The 19,766-nt window shown below is 47.4% G+C and overlaps 1 protein-coding gene across 17 annotated transcripts in view; it reads right to left on the bottom strand.

The window, feature by feature from the left end:
• Positions 1-3,220: 3,220 nt before the first annotated feature.
• Positions 3,221-19,766, bottom strand: part of Ehmt1 (euchromatic histone lysine methyltransferase 1) — a 174,022-nt gene continuing 157,476 nt past the window's right edge. For all 17 annotated transcript variants that reach the window (XM_076569286.1, XM_076569288.1, XM_076569287.1 and 14 more), the window contains 8 exons: positions 19,495-19,662; positions 19,164-19,308; positions 18,405-18,482; positions 17,127-17,242; positions 16,152-16,238; positions 15,617-15,695; positions 4,688-4,863; positions 3,221-4,515 (listed from right to left, as the gene is read on the bottom strand). In XM_076569286.1, coding sequence (XP_076425401.1) covers positions 4,335-4,515; positions 4,688-4,863; positions 15,617-15,695; positions 16,152-16,238; positions 17,127-17,242; positions 18,405-18,482; positions 19,164-19,308; positions 19,495-19,662 — 1,030 coding nt within the window. In that variant the 3' untranslated portion in view covers positions 3,221-4,334. The remainder of the gene's footprint in view (positions 4,516-4,687; positions 4,864-15,616; positions 15,696-16,151; positions 16,239-17,126; positions 17,243-18,404; positions 18,483-19,163; positions 19,309-19,494; positions 19,663-19,766) is intronic.

Raw genomic sequence — 19,766 nt, 5'->3', positions numbered from 1 at the left:
AAACCCCTCACAAAGGTCCCCTTTGCACACAACATTTGGATTGAATTTCCATCCTCTTAATATCTCATGGAGAGGGAGGTCAAACTTCAATACATGACACCACATCCAGGCCACAATGAGCTTTAAAATACAGCAAAGAATTTTTTATTTCCTTCTGAAGAAACCAACAGAAGACATACGAGTGAGTTATGCAGGGGAGTAGGGGGAGATACTGAAAACACACACGCGCACACACACACACACACACACACACACACACACACACACACACACACACACTTTTGTTCCTAAGGATGCAAGTGCTAAGTGCTCTTTTGTAGATGTGGGGCTGAAGCTCAGTGGTATGTGTTTGGGCCCTAGCATGGGTAAGGGGAACAAGTACTCATGACTAGCATGCATGTATGATGATGCAGTCACAGCAGCATGTAAAACTTACACACTACATGGATTAGCCAATCTACTTCCAATAGTCATCCCAGACGAACAAAAGCACATGCACCTGGGCAAGAATGTTCAGTTCAGTGCTACTTTAATAATAGCAGCAGAAACTAGGAAAGACTTAAACACACGACAGGAAAGTGAGTAACTCCATTCTCCCATTATGGAATTCCTTGGGGGGGGGGGGTTGAAAAAAGATCAATACAGTGACAATACAGTGCTCTACAAGCCAAGGGCAGAAAAGACAGACACAAAGCTAGTTTGCCTGCATAGCTGACTTCTGTGAAATCTCCAAAAGACTAAACAACTTGTGATAGAATTCATCACAGGAGACAACCTGGGGTTGCGGCAGCTGCCTGGAAGAAGCCAAGGTTACTGGGTGAAGGAAATGGTAAGGCTACCTGGCAGACACATGGCTGGAATGACAAGACCTGTGGCTTAAACCTGTGAGTCATGCCTTGGGAAAACCATGTCAACTTAAGAGTTACCACACATCATACAGGAGCCCCATTTGTATACAAGAGCAAACTTTTCAAAATGTGGTACCAGAACTGCTGCTGAAGAATGTCTTTTATGATTTTGTGGGTAGAAGTCAGGCATGGAGGAGTATGCCCACCACCCCAGTGAGGAGACTGCCTAGGTTAAAGAAAATGAACTAAAGGCCAGCTGGAACAACTTGGTGAGACCTCGTCTAAATCAAAATAGAGAGGAAGGTGTACTGATGAAGCACTTGCCTATTAAAGGCCTTGGGTCCAGTCTCTCGTCTCTCCTTCCCTCTCTCTCTGACATGGTTTCACTATGTAGCCCTGGATAGCCTAGAACCTGCTATGAAGACCAAGTTGGTCTCAAATTTACACAGACCAACCTAGCCTCTACCTCCCAGGTGCTGGAATTAAAGGTGTGTGCCACTATGACTGGTCCTGGAGGTCTTTCTAAATAGACTATACAATCAAAAAATCAGTGAGACACAGCACAGTGGAATACTGTACATAGGCAGTTCACAGGAAGGGGACATCAACCTGCAACAAATGTTAATGTTACCAACAATCAAAGAAGTGCACGACAGCACACTACAGTATTTCCCTGTAGACAATGAAATGAGGATGAAGTGTACCCAATCCATTTTATGGCAGTTTGGTAATAGATTCCAAAGTTACTGTTAACTTAAAGATAGGGAGGCAAAAGTCAATAGCACTTACTGGGAAATACAGAATTGCAATTCAGATTCCTGAGGCCAACCTTGAGCTGTGAGGACCATGTAGTAGGGGGTCAAACAGGGTATGTGGAGGTACCTCACCAACTGACAGAAATGTTAAACTGCAGATGTATTCTCATCAGTTAGTAGGGGCTTCCCAGTCAAGAGATCTTCAGTGCCTTCCAAGCCTTGGCTGGACTTGCAGGATTATGTTCAGTCCTCGAACTTTGTGACAGGTCTTGGTATTCTGTGGCTTCATTTCCTAGCACATTACAACACATATCTCCTTATCCCCTTGAAAATGGTCCCCATAGACTCATAGGGAGTGACATTATTTGAAAGGATTAGGATCTGTGGCCTTGTTGGAGGAAGCGTGTCACTGTTGGGTTTTGAATTTTGAATACTCAAGCCAGGCCCAGTGTCACTCTCTCTTCCCGCTGCCTGCTGATCGAGATGCAGAACTCTTAGCTACTTCTCCAGCACCATGTCTGTCTGCATGCTTCCATGTTTCTCCAAATGACGATTATGCACTAAACCTCTGAATCTGTAAGCCAGTCCCAATTAAATGGTTTCCCTTTTAAGAGTTGCCATGGTCACAGTGTCTCTTCATAGCAACAGAAACCCTAACTAAGATACCCTTACCCAAGAACATGACTAGCAAAAAAGACAATGTACAGGATTCTTCTTTCCAGCATAGCTTTTATTAGTGGAACCTTGGAAATCGGTCCGTGTTTATCAACAAAAGTTTAGGTATTGTGTGGATGCTGCATGAAGTATACAACACACCCAACACCACACAAATTTGATTTTACCAACATGGACACCTCTGCCCTGAGACAGATGTGGTATGGAGGTGTAGTGTTTACACAGAAACAGGCAAGTGTGACTAAGGAAGGGAGCTGCTGTAGGCTTCCGCTTGTATCTACCTGTGCGGCACGACTACTCCTCAGGGCAGTAAAGTACCGAAATTCAAGCTCTCCTGGGAGAAAGGAAGCTGGCCTTTCCTTGGGTCTACCAGTGTCCCGCCTGCCCGTAGCTGTCACACAGCTGTTGCCAGTAGTGCTGCAAGGCCCACAGGCTGGACAGCCCAGGCATCCTACTTGATCATTTATACAGTGAGACACTTGTCTTCCCTTCAGAAAACGCCCGACTGAATGAACTCCATGCACTGATAGTGCCTTTGATCAATTTTTCATCGAGTTTACAAGCTCTCCTGTAGAGAACAATGCCAGACTTCCAAGAAGCACAGAGGCACTGGTGTGACTAGGGTCCCTAGGGAAGGTACCACGTGTCACCAGGAAGGAAAGAACTCCAGCTCTGCCTCCTCCACCCTCACTGCCCCGATGAAGACTGTCACACATGGGGACTCACCTGATCCAACAGCTTTCAGAATGGCTTTCCAGCGTGGGACACTGGACACCAACCACATGGACAAACATGGACACATGCAGTCTTCCAGCTTGGGTGCGGCAATGGGCCTGGCGGACTTGCAGAGAGCCCTGACTATGGCTTCCTGAGTATAGCACCCACAGTGGAAGGGCCAGGGGTTTGCAGAGACCAGGAGAAAGAATGTGTCATAATGAAAACTCCGTTTAAAGTACTTTTTTATTGATTTCATTGAAAACAGAACAAGAAATGGTCTGAGCCAAAAGACTGCTCTTAAAACTGTCAAAAACATTTTAACAGAAAAAAATAAACATGACTGCATTATGAATGTTTTAGAAGAGTCACACAAAAAAAACCCCACTGTCGCTGCACTAATTACAGTATTTAGAAAGGTATATGCCAAAAAAAAGTACATGACCTGCCAGGCCATCACACAAAAGGTGACGGCAAATTTATTCAACTACAAGACTAACATTTTAAAAAAGTTTTTCCTGCACTTTATTCTAAAATCATTTTGTTCTCTTTTTACAGTTGATAGTTTATTTTCACGTGGTGAGTAGAAACCACACCAGATTCAGCACCGTTGTCTGTGTTTTGTGTTTTTATTCTTTGTTTGTCCTAATGTTCCGTAATGGTAGAAAACCAACGAGTTTATTCATCATCATAGCATGTGGCTTAGGAATCAACAAAAGGTGCCTGCATCAACGGAACTGGCTGGGGCTGGTGCAGGGTCTGCCTGCATCCGCCAACCTGCTTCCTCGCAAAGAAACACCAGTAAGAGGCTTGATATATAGGGCTAGATATAGAATTTCTTTAAAAAGCAAACCCACATTTCATCAAAGTGAGTGGTGGGTCGGCCAACCTCTCCAAGGCTGTAAGGGAACTAGTGTCTTCTGGTGGCACCTGGGAGCTGGTGCCAGCAACACAGGCTGTGGGCAGCAGGTCTAACGGAGCAGCTTGTAGGTGACGGTGGCCTTGGTGAGTGCCTTACAGGAGCCTGACCAGACAGTATACAAACAAACCTGGCAGTGGAGCAAGGGCCTCAGAGACCAGAAGGAGAAATGGGAAGCACTGCAGCGACAGAGCCACCACCAGGAACTCACAAGTTATGCAACATGGAGTCCGGTCTCTGAGGTGCAGGACCAGAAAAGTGCTCTGTCCCGAGCACTGGGCCAGCTGAACCGCCTCAGGCCCAGAACATTCCTGGGAGGTGTCCACACCTCCAGCTCCTCTTGGACATCTTGTGCAGATTTTCCTCTCTAAATTGCAGTCACCAAAATATGATTCTGAAGGTCCCACTGGCCCCACTGGCAATTCATAGGGGGTCAGCAGCAGCTGCAGAGCTGGTATCCGGAAGGCCATTCTCCTGAGCCTCCTGGGCTGCACTGGCTTGCCGCTGGGCCAGGGCTGCGCTTGAGTGCCGACACTTGGGAGACCCACACCGGCAACTGAAGAGCTTGCCCTTGACGTCCCAAAAGCGTTCCCCGTAGTCGAACCTGGGGAAGTAGAACTCAGCACTTCTGTGTGTTGGACACAGGTGGCAAGTAAGACATCCCAAGTGCCCCTGAGCTGTCCCATCTGAGCCCAGAACCCACATGCTGAAGCACATGCCTGGCTAGGAGGGCAGCCGCCACACCCGCCGCCCAGCCAGGGTCACACTGTACATACCCCAGCTGCTCCCCAGCCTGGATCAGGCGGGTACTGAAGAAGGCGATCCTGGGAAACCGCAGGTCCTGGTGTGACATGAACACGCGCACAGGCACAAGGTTGGGCTCGCAGTGGTGGTTTATGAAGCGGCTGACATTCCCATAAAACCGAGCATCAATGCAGTATACCTCTCCATCCTTCGGGGTAAAAAAGCAAAAGGATCCATGATAGGCTGCAGCCAGTAAGCATTCCAAGACATGGTGTCCTTACCCTAGACACCAGCACGGAAGTCTTGAAAATCCGGAGCTGAGCAGCGGCTCTGCCGGGATTGCACAACTTCCTTCCGTGGCCCGGTGACAACTCAGGCTCAGCAAAGCAGACTCTGTCACAGCCTGAGGGCAGCCACAGGCCATGCTGCACTAAAACCCCAGTACCAGAGGTGGGAGCACCACGTCAACAGGTTAACAAGTGTCCCTGTCCCGTAACTGCCCTGATTCTGTGGTTGTTTCCCAGCAGACAGGGACTGTAGGATCAAGATTTGGTGTGAGGGCTATGCTAACTCTTGAGCCATTTAAACGGTTGTCTCACAGAGCTCCTGTGTGTAACAAACTGCTGTGATATGATGACTACGTCATAGCAAAGGAGGCCTTTGCTGCAGAGTGCAGAAAAGACTTGGAAACTGTCTTACTGACACCCAGGATGAAATGGGCATTTTGAGGCCTTCACACTTGTCTGAGACTGGCCACCCTACACATCCAGAGCTTGTTGCTATAGGCCATCCCAAGCTATGGTGCTTTGGTATGAGTGTTACACAGTCACAGTGTAAGAGAGGAGAGTTAGAGAGGAAAGCCAGGTATGCTGGAATAACTCTGTGAAGTATAAGGCCCAAACAAGAGCCTGCTCCCGACACCTGGGGACACCCTGTGAACACACTCAGACTTCAGGCAAAGGTCAAACACAAACCAATAATGGGAAAGCCTGGGTCTGAGATGGGTATCTGACAACCTTCATGTGGTAACATCGAGACCTGTGGAGACAGAGTGGTGGATATGGACGTGGGTGAATGTACTCCAGTAATATCCCTGAAGCACAGACACTATGAGAGAATTCAGCAACAATCACCCAGACCACAGACAGAGCAACCTATGCCCTGCATCTGCCATAAAGACAATAATCCAAGAGACTTGTGTGACTCTGCTTGTGTGCTGATAGCCGAGGATAAGCCTAGCCTCTGAAGAAAACATAGAAAAGCAGGCACCAAACATGCTAAAGGTACTCAGAGCTGGGGGGTCCCCAGGGAAAGAGTCTACACACTGACACCCTGGCTGACCAGGCCCAAACAGAAAGAAGACATCAAGCTGACTGTAAGCAACAGACACTTGGACAGAGGCCAGAACTGCACATGAACAGCAGAGTTTGAGTCTGAAGCTAGGCTAATAAAAAAAAGAAAGAAAGAAAGAAAGAGAGAGAGAGAGAGAGAGAGAGAGAGAGAGAGAGAGAGAGAGAGAGAAAGAGAGACCAACTGCAAAAGGAGCAGAGATGAAATCAACCTCAATGCCCCCAAAAGACTGAGAGAGACTCTATGTGCTGCTGACTTCTGTACTCCACTGGCAAGTGAGAAAGGCAAGCTAGAGACACCACGCCACTTTCTGCGTAAGCACAGAAGTAGTACTTTTATTTGTACAAATGGTCTTGTTCAGGAACAGGGAAACAACACCATGACCAAAGTGTCCATTTCTTTTTAAAGCTCCTTATTTGAAATCCTTACCCCACATTGAGAGAATCAGTAGGACCAGGAGATGGGGCCATAGGGAGGTGACCATAGCTGAGGGTAAAGCCTGTGTGGAATCAGTGCACTCACAAGAGAGACTCCAGAGAGTTCCTGCCTCACAGGGACACAGTGTGAAAGCACTGGCTATGAACCAAGAGATGGCCTTCAGCAGCATGACAGCTGTGAAGAACAGGCTAAGTGGGTGTCAGTGTTAGTGACAGCAGCCAGAGAAAAATCCAATATCCGGTAACAGAACACAGAACATGCAAAGAAGCACAATTATTCTGAGCAAGATTTTAATATAGTTTCTACTTTTAGAACACACAAGTCTTCTGCATAATGAAAAGTCTGATAAAATGCTTGGATAGCATGTATGAAATCCTGGGTCCAATCTTCCAGCACCCCAGTACAAACAAACAAAAACCAGTCATTTTATTTTTGGGAGTTCTGATGCTTAAGGTAAAGGCACCTGCCATCAAACCTAACAACCTGAGTTTGATCTGCAAGACCCACATGGTGAAAGAAGGGACCCAACTCCTGCACTTGTCTTCCAACATCTACACACGTCACCAAGACAAGTTTGAAGAAGAGAGTTTGAGAGAAGATTTGACTCTGTGAGCCCAGACTGCCTTCAGCACAGGTGCTGAGACAGCAGAGACACACACGCCGCCACGCCTGAAAGAACACAATTCTGAAAGTTCCAAATCTGAATTCACTAAGACATTGACACAGCTGCACAGAAAGACAAGTACAATACTTCAAGTCCTCAGCAGAGTATACCCTAAGGAGCAAACAACGGCAGAGGGCAGGACATGCCACCAGCAGCTGTGCTGTATGTGTATGGTCCTCACATCAGCAAGGCTACTCTGATACAGACTTTCAAGAACCAAGACCCGAGCTATAGGTGAGGTCAGGGTGGCTCTCAACCTGAGCAGAGAAGTGACCACCTATAGCCAAGTGTCACACTGGTGACTCCAACTATGACTCCATAGAAACACAAGTTTCAGCATCTTGGCTAGGTGTGGTGGCACTTTTAATCCCAGCCCTTAGAAGGCAGAGAAGAATCTATGAGTTCTAGGACATCCTGGTCTACATTTTGAGTTCCAGACCAGACAAGGCTACAGAGTGAGACCTTGTCTCAAGGGAGTGAGGGGGAACAAAGTGGGCTTAGAGATATTTGCTAAGTGGTTATGAGCACTGGATGCTCTTCCAGTGGACCTGGGTTGATTCCCAGCTTCCATAAAGCAGGTCACAACCAAAAGCAACTCCAGTTCCAAGGGATCTGGTGCCCTCTTCTGATCTCTGAAGGCACCAGGCACACACATGGTGAACAGAAATACAATACACACAGGCAAAATACTCATGCATATAATTTTTAGAAAAAAGAAAGAAATGAATACCTAGCAGATATTGTTCTATGAAATCTCCTCTCATAAAGGACACAGGAGTCCCACTAGAAAAACGAGATTGCAAGTGTGAGGCTAGGTTGGACACAGGAAAGGTAATAGTGCCATAAAACAGCAAGACAGGTAAGGGGCAGTAAGTCTGTGGGACCTAAAACAAGAGTAATGTGCACATCAGAGAGAAGCTGTAACTGATCAAAACAGTCCAAGTATATTAAAAAAAAAAAAGACAGACAAAGGGTGATAAGCACACACCAGTAATTCCAGCACTTGGAAGGCAGAGGCAGGAAGATGGCCATAAGTTAAAGACCAATCTAATCTAGACAGTAAAATCCTATCTCAAAACACACAAAGGGGAAAAAAATTGAAAAACAAATTTCCTTTACATCTGACAATTTTTCACATCTGCCTCATTCTAGAAATAGGCAGACACAGGGTCAGGACGGAGTATCTGCCTTCTCCCAAGGAAGAGCCAATGGCTGGAGATAGGTGGGAAAATGTATTTGTTTTCCTTAAAAAAAAATTCTGGGCTGTGGAGATGGCTGTCAGTGAAGTGCCACACACCAAGAATCTGAGGTGAGATCTCAACGGCCATGCAAAAGCAAGGGGACGGGCCACTGTGTCAACAACCCATCTAGCCGAATCAAGAGATAAGGGAGAAAGCAACACGACACCTGATGCCAACATTTGGCCTCTACACACACACACACACTCACGCACGCACGCACGCACGCACGCACGCACACACGCACGCACACTCTCACACTCACACAAATAAAAATGTCCTCAGATGAATGTGAACAGTATGACAGAAGTCCCTGGTGGTACAGAGATGTCAGATAAAAGGGGACAGCCAAGGCTCACAGGTACCAACTTCCACTAAGAACTTGAGAACAGAGGTAGAAAGAATATGGTGCCACCAGCACGGGTGTTACTGGGCCTCATGAAACAAGTCTAGTAACACCTGGGGACAGACATGTCCAGATGGCAGGACCTCTGCCAAGTAATAACCAGCGTCTTCAACAGAAGAGATGGGAGGCCCTGGGAATGCTGCTTTCCTTGGATGCAGAAGGTGTGAGCCCAGCCCTGACTGGCTCTGGGAATCTACTCAGCGCAAAGTACTTGGAAAAACTGGGGGACTGTGTGAGAAAGCTGGCACCAGATCACAGCCATCTTATATATGGTTGGGTGTGAGGGCAACGTCTCAGCTGTTCATGGTACCAAAAAGATACACACTAGTGGAGCGGAGTAAGATTGTTTGTACACTTAACATTGGATGGATGGATGGATGGATGGATGGATGGATGGATGGATGGATGGATGGATGGATGGATGGATGGATGGATGGGTGGGTGGGTGGGTGGGTGGGTGGGTGGGTGGGTGGGTGGATGGGTGGATGGATGGATGGGTGGATGGGTGGATGGGTGGATGGGTGGATGGGTGGATGGGTGGATGGGTGGATGGGTGGATGGATGAACAGAAGGAAGGAAGGGAGGGAGGGAAGAAAGAAATTAAGCAGGAAATGCTGACTCTGGTGGCAGCATGGGCCCCTACCTCTGGTCATTGTCACCGTTCTGTAGGTCAGAACATTCCCACAGTACACGTCAAAAAAGAAGCTGCCGTGACTACGGGAAGCAAAATATCCAAAGAAATGGCAGCCAAGCAAATACTCTTTTTCCTTGGCTGCCCTTTCTTTTATCATCTAGATGAAAGATTTCTTTAAAATTAGAAAAGGGCAGCCGGGCAGGCGGTGGTGGTGCACTCCTTTAATCTCAGTAATCGGGAGGCAGATCCAGGCGGATCTCTGTGAGTTTGAGGCCAGTCTGGTCTACAGAGCGAGATCCGGGACAGCCACCAAAACTACACAGAGAAACCCTGTCTCGGAAAAAAACAAACAAACAACAACAACAACAACAACAACAACAAAAGGTCAACAGAGAAAATTAAATCCAGGAATATACAGCATGGGTGAGCAGATGTGGGTGGCAGGCAGGTGAGACGGGAGGGAGCCATACTACAAACTAGGACAGAATGTGGGACAGACAGGGAGGAGGTGCTTGCTCAGCAGCAAGAGGAGCCTGGCTATTTCCAAGCAGTCCAACAGGGGCTACTGTAGTTACTATAGCCTGTTCCCTGCTGCACAGTCATTTCCGTCCACTGGCGTTTTGAACCACCTCACAGAGCACAAACCATCCACAGAAGTCAAGAGGGGAGGGTACTTCCCACAGGGGCCTGGCTAGTGTCTCAAGGTGCCAGAGAGGCTGACTGTGAGCCTGTGGGTCTATGGCCCTAGGCAGGACCCCGGAAGCTACTATTTGCATCTAGAGATATTTCTGTCCAGAACTACAAGCCTAGACATGACTAGTGCCATACTTTAAACCGATCCTCCCATCTGGAAGCTTCTAACTTATACCAAATACTCCTAGGGTGGAAGTTGTGGTCACCCTCATACACACATTGTTGCTCGAAGAATGAGCCTTAGCATGCCCCAGAGAACTTGTGCAGCTGTCAAGTGTACACTTACTGACCCAGAGCCCCAGAGGCTGTCCCCAAGTTGGAGAGCCTTGAATGCACCACTGCTGGGCTTCTCAGGGGTTGTCCTGCACACTTACCCCTGCCTAGATTCTTTAGCTCAAAATGAAGGATGAGACCACTGAATCATGTTTGGTCCCAGAACCCAACTCAGAAACTCACAGAGGCCACAAGCAAAGGCTCTAGGACCCAGAAAAGAAGGGCTGCTCTCAGGCCTTCAACTCTGCCCTTGGAGTAAGCAATTTTCCATGCCTAACTTTGGCTCCAGCATACTAACTTCATGGCAGTGCTGTTAATGCCCACCTTTTCCAGAACAAGGATAGTGTGGAGCTGCCATACCTTCTTTGAATGGGTGTCATCCAGTCCATTTCTCCTGCTCAGAGCCTGTCAGAGTCCTCAAGGAATTGCCAAGTCCCTTATATGTACCTGAAGTTTGTCCCGAGTTTCTTTGATCTGGACACACAGACCTCAGCATGATCACAGGACATAGTGCACATGAAAGGATATCAGGAATCCTGTGCCCAGGGGTCTGAATGAGGCAAGAAGATACATGTGGATAGGTTCTGGTCAGGGGACAGTAAATGTGGTCACCAACATGGTGCTCATCAGGTGGACCCCCTATGGGGTCTGAGCAGGTATAGGAACCAGAAGGCCTTGGTATATTTACAGCTTTGCTGTCCTCTGAATGAACAAAAGAACCACTGATACGGTATCATTTAAGATACAGGAATGCAATGTCAGGAGTTGATGAGGATGGCCGCACATCAGGGATGGTAAGGGAGACAACACAGGAAGTGATGGAAGGACAGGGAAAAGACTGGTACTCTCTCTGTCCTGGCCACTGGCCTCACCCTACAGCCAAGGAGTGGCAGGGAGGACTCTCCTAAGAAGTCTTGACAGCGTGCGAGTGTTCACAAGACTCCTATACTAACATCTCCTGGTAGGGAAGGGAAGTGGTTCCCCTCTAAAGAGGGTATTCAAGGGACAAAAGGCAAAAATTACACATCCTGAAAAGGGCAAATGAGACTATCTTTATTCATATAGCACATAATTGCTTATGCAACTCCTAATCAATAACCCATAAAAGGTACCAAAACTAAAAGGTGAATATGGCAAGGTCAACCAAAAAACCCAGCCACTTTTAAGTACTACCCATAATCAGTTGAGAAATGAAATGAAAATCAATACCAATTTTTTGTTGTTGTTGTTTCTTGTTTTTCAAGACAGGGTCTCTCTGTGTAGCTTTGCACCTTTCCTGGAACTCACTCTGTAGCCCAGGCTGGCCTTGAACTCACGGAGATCCGCCTGGCTCTGCCTCCCGAGTGCTGGGATTAAAGGCGTGCGCCACCGCTGCCCAGCAGCAATACCGTTTTAAAACCATGTATAATAAATAAGATCTACTTACTGAACAGGGAGACTCTGCAAGGAGAGAAAAGACCTAGTGGCTCTGGACACCCACAGCTGCAGTGTCACACCCCTGAGTAGACAGAATTGATCTAACTCCCAGCCAATACTGCAGAGCTGCTGGTCACACAGACACCATGACTGACTCTCAGACTAACACACTCAGGAAAAGGGACAGTCTGAGAACTGACACCACCTGCACAAGTTAAACTTTGCCACCAAGAGGATGGCACTGGTTTAAGAGTCAGAAATCAGACAAGGAACAAAACATGTTTCAGACACAGCAGCACATGAGTGAGAAACTGTGTCTTGGCCAACAGTGCCTAGATGACTACAAATCCTCACAGATAGACACAAACCCAGCTCTCACCTTAGACCACTCACCAAGGTCCAGATGCAAACGAAGTTTCTACAGAAAGACATGGGAGAAAAGCTTCCTGATCTTAGGGGACACAGAGATTCCTCAGGGCACAACGGACTGAACATTAAAAACATTGGCTGGAGAGATGGCTTGGCAGTTAAACAGCATTGGCTGCTCTTCCAGTGGACCTGGCGTGCCAGTACCTACACGGTGGCTTACAAACATCTGTAACTCCAATTTCAGGAGATCTGATTCCCTCTCTAGCCTCTGTGGGCACCAGGCACGCACATGGTGAAGAGACATACATGTAGACAAAATATAGCACACACATAAAAATGAAGTAAAACAAAAATTACTTTTAAAAAATAAATCTGGTAGGAACCAGAGAGATGGCTCAGTGGGCAAAGAGCTTGCTGTGCAAACACGAGGAACTATGTTCAGAACGCCAGCACACAGGAAAACCTGAGTGGGGCAGCACACACCTGAACCGTGGAAAAAGACCTCAGGGGTCTGCTGGCCAGCTAGCCTAGCCAACCTGAGCTATAGTGCAGTAAAAGATCTAGTCTAAAAAATAAGGTAGAACAGACATGATGTATACACGTTTAAGCTCAGAATTCAGGAGGCACAGGGAAGCAGATCTCTATGCGTCTGAGGCTAATCTCTACAGTCTACACAGCAAGCTCTAGGCTGGCCAGGACTACAAAGTGAGACTATACTAAAAACAGCCAACAATGCCAGGCTTGGTGGCTCATGCCTTTAATCCTAGCACTCAGAGGCAGGCAGATCTCTGTGAGTTCCAGGACAGACTAGGCTGTTCCACAAAGAAACCTTGGCTCAAAAAACCAAAAAAAAAAAAAAAAAAAAAAAAAAAACCATACTACTAATAATAATATAGCAATAGCAAGTCCACAGAAGATATAAGGATATCTAAGAGACACAAAAGAAGTTACTCAATATTATCAATCATTAAGGAAATGCAAATTAAAATTATAGTACATAAATCAAGCATAGTGGTTCATGCCTGGTATCCCAGCTCTTGGATGGTTGAAGCAGGAAGAAGTTCAAGATCACCCTGGCCTGCATAGAGAGAACCAGGATGGATGGACAGATCAGAAGATACATGAAATAGTGTCTGGAGCCAACATGGTTACTATTACCTGTAATCTGAGCACAGGGATGTTGAGGCAGGAGGATCAGTCACTATAAGTTTGAGGCAAGCCTGGTCTACATTACAAGTTCCAGACCAGAACTACATAGTGAAACCTATCTCAAAAAATAAATAAATAAATAAATAAATAAATAAATAAACAAACAAACAAATAAATATACTTAGAACATATGTGTGCATATAAAAAATTTTAAATAAAACAGTGTTGGGCCAGTGAAATGACTCAGTGGTTAAAGACACTTGCTGCCAAGCCTGACAAACCAACCTGAGTTTGATCCCTAGACCTACGAGGTAAAAGAAAAGCTGGTTCCTGCAAACTGAATGTACACGTGTATACACACACACACACACACACACACACACACACACACACACACACACACACACACCAAAAGTACCAAAACACCCATTTTTTTTTTTTTTTCCAAAGTGGCTCCTTTGAAACCTCTTTGGAAAACTGGTAGTTTCTTTTAAAATTACACATCTTTATCACGTTGTAAGTTACATCAAATAATGTGGTAAGATCACAGCTGCCAAAAATGACTGTCTACTCAGTGCAGTGCTCATCAGATGCCAGGAGAAGGTTCTGGAGACTCTGCCCGGCTGATTTTGAAACTGGTCCCAAGGTAAGTGGCATGAACTACAGTAACTCAGACTCAGCAGGAGGAAGCCCAGGCGTCGAGGACACCTCACTGCTGAGTGCTGGTAAAGAGACACAAGTGCCAACATCAATTCAACACACAGAACTCAATCGGTGTGGCTCCAAATCTGAAGGCAAAACCATTTCTGGGAATAATTTGTGTTTTACAAAAATACAAGTATGGTCTACAAAAGCCCACAGAGTGTATAACTGAGAGACTGGTGACATGCTACCAAAAAACACCTCTCACTGAAGGGAGCGAGGGATGGTGTGCACCAGGACATGTGTCCACACCAATAAGAGGGGCGCTCTCATCATCAGCCCTGCATGGTTTTACACACACAAGCACACAGGAAGACAAAAGCTATCTCAATCCAGGAATTGGTGCACTGCTCATAGAAAGACACTCTTGAGCCAGAGAAACATGTTTGTTTTTTGTTTGTGGGGTGTTTTGGTTTGTTTGTTTTGTTTCTAAAATGTATTCCAGGCTGACCTAAAACTAGACAAGGAGACGAGCTGAACCTCTAGCATGTGCCGTGACACCTGGTTTTTGTGGGGTTTGGTGGTTTCCTTCCACCCCCCACCACACCCCCATGAGGATGGGTATTTTCCTACATGCACATCTGTGCATCATATGAGTGCCTGGAGTCCATGGAGGCCAGAGGGCATCAGATCCCCTGGAACTAAAGTTAGAGTTTTGAGGTGCCATATGCATGCTGGGAATTGACCCCAAGTCCTCTGGAGTATCGAGCACTGCTTTTAACTCTGTGCCATCTTTCTAATCCCCACATCTGGCTAAAATTTAAATCTGGCTTCACAAATGCTACCTTCTTAGGTGACTTCAAGAGTGAAGAGAGTCTCTGGAGATAATATTGATGCCATGATTGGGTAGCTACATTAGAGATTAGAAAACCTTTATTTCCTTACCCGGCTACACAGACTGTGAGCTTTAGGATGTATTTACTTACTACTTACTTATTTTAAACAAGGTCTCACCACATAACTCTGGCTGGCTTCCAACTCACAGAGCTCTGCCTGTCTCTGTTCCCAAGTGCTAGGACTAAAGGGGTGAGCTACCACACCCAGCTTTAAGAAGATTTTAAATAGCATTTCCTGAATTCAGAAATAGTGATGGGCTGAGGTAGTCTTAGCACCTTTCCACTGGCCCCAGAAGCCATTGGAAACCCTAACTCCTTGAGCAGACCAAGCTTGGCCCTCTATTCTCTCCCAATATAGGATGTTAATACCCTGAGATCAATGGAAACACAAAGGACACCCCCACTGCCAGCATTTCTGGATCCCTTGCTGCTTCCCATGACTCCATAAGCTGCTCCCTATTGCTTGGTCTCAGAGGAGCAGCCTGGGAACTGAGGCACACAGTGAGGAATCCCAGGTAGCTCCTCTCTTGAGGTAGGTGACTTGCTATAGCAGCACAGAGTCTCCCAAGTTAGGTGCCTATGACTTGAACACCAAAATGAGTCCAGAACTATGTGGTAAAACCTAACAGATCTGCAATGAGCCTATACTCAACAGCAGCAGGGTACTCATCAGAGTGACTCCAGGGCTGGCCTACCTGTGCAGACATTTTCCAGAATCTACCAAAACTAACTATGCAAGTTTGACATTTTGCAGTCATTTGCTCATATGCTTTGGCCATTCACAACAATTTACCTTATTGTCAAGATCAAAGAGGTAAGAGTCCTCTTCCCGCACATCAGCTTCAGAGTCTGAAATCAGCTCCCCTACGTATCTGTAGTGAGAAAAGGAAGACCCACCTCACCTCTGTGCCCTCAGACAAGGAACAGTGCCAAGGAAGGCAAGGATGCAGACATGGGACACTCTGAAACGGTTCTATGGGCTAAGCTGGGGTCTGGAACTGGCCTCACACATCTGCAGTACAAGGTAAGGACCAAGGATGGCTTACCAAAGCTACTAGAACTGTGCAGGATTCTTGAAGCTAACACTTCAGTGAGTGAGATAGGAAATCTGAGTACAACTGTGGGGCTGGCAGGCACAGTCTGGCATCTAGAGCCTGCTGGTGCAATCAGTATCTCCGCTGCCTTACATGCATGACAGTGAATCATATGCTCCCAGGGGCTTCTTAGAGCACAAACATGTATGAGGAGTACCAGAAGTGAAAAAAAAGAAAACAAGAAACAAAACACAAAGTTATCAACAGAGCTGTGGGGCTCTGTGACCCACTTACTCGCAGACAAAGGTGCCCAGTGGGATATCCTGGAGGGACCGCACACCCCAGCCCATGTCCTGTGTCCGATAAAGCTGCAGCCTTGCCCTGGAAAACAGGTAGAGGGGAGGTGGGTATGTACCTGATGGTCAGCAAACCAGCTTGTATCCATTCTGAAATGAGTGAGATGAGCAAATAGAGAAAATGATGCAGGTTCCAAATCAAGAACTATTATAGCTCTGCAAGTGACTGAGAGCAGTTCCAGTCACCTGAGAGACCCAGTCCCGGACCCACACACACAGGAAGCTGAGACCCAGGACTCAGACTGTCAAGGCACAAAGTAGAGGAGGCCTGGCTTTCCTCAACTGTAGGGGCTCAATCTGTGAGGTAGCAGTGAAGACTACGGTATTCACTCTACAAGTGCTTCCTCTAGAACCCAGACTGCTGCCATCGTTTACTTAGGGCGTGTGCCAGCAGCAAGCAGCCAGGCAGGCTCCTAGAGGCTACGCAGGCTCCAGGTAGACCATGCTGCAAGACACCCTCAGATCATGCCCATCCGATTGGCCCATCTGTAAATATGGTGAAGAGGGAACAGAAGACAACTGTGTCACTCTGTCCTTGGTGTACTATACATGGACCACAACTATGCACAGAACCTGATTCTCACTGTGACACAGGAAACACAGGTAAGCAGTGGGGGCCAAGTACCAGGAAGGACCCAGCAGTCTGAGAAAAGCCATCAAACACCACCATTCTCAATGTTAGCTGGCTTTCTCTAACACTGAACAGAAAAGGCTCTAAAACCAAATGAAACAAGTCTACTCATATCTGAGCCAGTCTAGCTCAGCTGGTTGTACGTATACACGCACGCACGCACGCACGCACGCACGCACTCACGCACGCACGCACGCACGCACGCCTTCCCTAGACATTGGCTCCACTCACAAATATACACAATCCTGGCCCAGTGCGACCTAATGCATCTACACCCCTCACCTGAGACCATTCTGCACCACGCGGTTGCGGCAGTTCCTCCAGCACGAGCAGGCATGATTGCACTCGAAGATCAGGGGCGGCTCTGCCATGTTAAACTCAGGCAGGAGTCGACCGTCCTATTAACAGATGGCCACAAGGGCCAGCAGATGTCAACCAGCATTCTTTAAAATGAACTTTAATAACATATTTTCACAAAGTGCCTGCTCTGGCCTCAAATATACATAAACGCAGTGGTTTATGGACACACTTTAACAGCTGGGGGAATAACAGGATCAGGCTCCACATCTGTGGTTTGAATAGAAATTTCACCAGGTATGATACAGGTTTGAGGGCCTCTTGGGGAAAATCCCCCTGGTTCCTGCCTGGCTATGTTGTTCCCCTAACCACGCCCCTGCCCTGTCTCCAGCAGTTAGGACCTTCTGGCTGCTCCTAGAGAATCCAGCCACATGCCCTCTCCCTTTCTTCAATTCAAGTCTGTCTACAGGTGACACATTAGGACCATGTGCACTTCGGAGGCTTGAGGGGTCTTCTCCACAACTAAGACTCTGATCAGAATGCTCTTAAGCTAAGCCCAGCATGAACCCTACTCTAAAGACAACTGATACCTGCCAGCCCCACTCCTCACCCTAAGCCCATCCCCATGACCTCTCCTCTTCTAAACCAAGAACACGATGCTGCTCCCCTTTGCAGCCCCCTTCACTTCACTCAGGACATCCTAGCACCCACGACCTCTGAACTGAAGTGAAGACTATGCACCTCCCCTCCCCCACACTGTCCTTGAGCGGCATCCTGGGCTTCAAGGCCCTACTGTCTCAGTATCGCCTCCCACTAGCAATGGCAGTCACTTGGAAGCCTGTGACCCTCCCCTCAGGCCACTGTGTCTAGTGATACTCCATCTAGCCTAGCCCTGGACTAGTCTTTCTACCAAGCATCTGTCTCTTTGGACACTTGTGTATGACAGGGTTCACCAAACAAAAGCAACACCGAAGTTTCCTCTTAAGGCCATACAAGAACAGCCACTGTACCACTGTCTAGGGAGTCACAAAGGACTTGGACTCCAGCCTCAGGACTCTGGCAAACTACACCTTAGCCTCACAATCTGCTTGGAAGAGCTCTTCACTTTCAGCCTGTCACCTCCTCCTACTTGTTTTCCACAACCAGCTCACCTCCAACTGTCCCAAAGTCACTAGGACACCTTAGAATCGGGAAACATGTTCACAGACTCACTTTCACAGAACTTACCACATAAGCACATGTGAAGCAAATGTGCTTCCTCACCTTATCATACCAGCAGCGCATGCTGAGCTGGCCACACATGCAGGTGCTAGAGGAGCAGTCATCTACGCATACGCAGTACTGGGAACAGAGTACACAGCATGTCAGACAGGCACCACAGTCCTGCTACTCTATTCCTCCCCCCTTGCAATCACCACCAAATGCTCTGGAAAAATCTCAATTGCCTTTAATTGCCAGAGGCTCTCTTAGGAGCAATGTAGAAAGCTTGGGACATGCTGAGGAAAACGTACCATGTTGGCAGGGAGCAGGCAGAGTTTAGACAGGGGCAGCCTGCAGGGTGGCTTGAGACACTTGAGGCCAGGAAAGATGAGGGACAGAATCTCACAACCAAGCAAAGCTTATACAGCTCATCTTGTGAGAATTAGGTGACTCCCATAAGCACAACCATAAGGATAACCCTTTCAAATAGGTCCAATTACAGCCAAGAAAGTCAGGTGGGAAAGCTGTTGGTTGGGCAGTAGCCGCTAGGACTGAGGGGCATGAAGTGGTCACTTCTTAGACCTGCATGGCCCCTGTTAGTCACGACTCAAGGACCAGGCAATCAGGGAGCACTTAAGGCCTTCAGAGTATGCTAAGAGAACCAGTGACACGCCTAACTTGTATATCTCTTCCGTCTCTTTTCTGGGAGGCAAGTGCAGAGAGAACAGGATCTCCTGGGCAGCTTCTACGGGCCTTCTTCCAGAATGGTGCTAAGTCCTAGGACCCAGTTCTAGGGACCTGCCACCCCTTCTTCCCACCAACCTGCAAATGAGTGATGTTCCTGTCAATGTTCATGGGGGACGTCACGCAGTTCTGGGAGACATACTTATAGTTGGTGGGACATAACTCACTATCCACAGCATTGACACAGGGAATGGGAATGCGTTCATACCCTCGAGCAATGTCTCTGCAAAGGAAAAGGGAGACGTTACTTCTGCTGTTTCAGATTCTGCCTCATGGAGACACAGTAGGCAGCCAGTGCCCACACTAGGCTGGCTCCTGGGAGCTGAGCTTCAGAACCATTTGCTCCCGTCTCTTCCAGTCTGCCTGTCAATGGTCTGCTAGAGTCCTCTCAGTCTTAGAACCTTCTCACCTGCTCACCGTCTTCTCAACAGCAACAGGCTTGTCAGGGGCCGAGTCCCGAAGCGCTTTGCTCATCTGCAGAGCGCTCCACACCTGGGAGTTGAGGCTTGCACACTGCAAGGGAGTCTCTCCTTCCTTGTTTTTCAAAGTCACATCTGAATCCCGAGAAAGAAAGAGGCTAAAAGGGAAAATGTAACCAACAAACATCCAGCTCTGAATTTAGAAGAAACACAGTTAAGAAACGTTAAATGAATAGCTTTCTGTTATGTAGCACTCAGCTTA

This window comes from Peromyscus maniculatus, chromosome 4 (assembly GCF_049852395.1).
Source record: "Peromyscus maniculatus bairdii isolate BWxNUB_F1_BW_parent chromosome 4, HU_Pman_BW_mat_3.1, whole genome shotgun sequence".
Classification (NCBI taxonomy): domain Eukaryota; kingdom Metazoa; phylum Chordata; class Mammalia; order Rodentia; family Cricetidae; genus Peromyscus; species Peromyscus maniculatus.
Note: the sequence above shows the minus strand (reverse complement) of the source record. Positions and strands in the feature narration are given on the sequence as shown.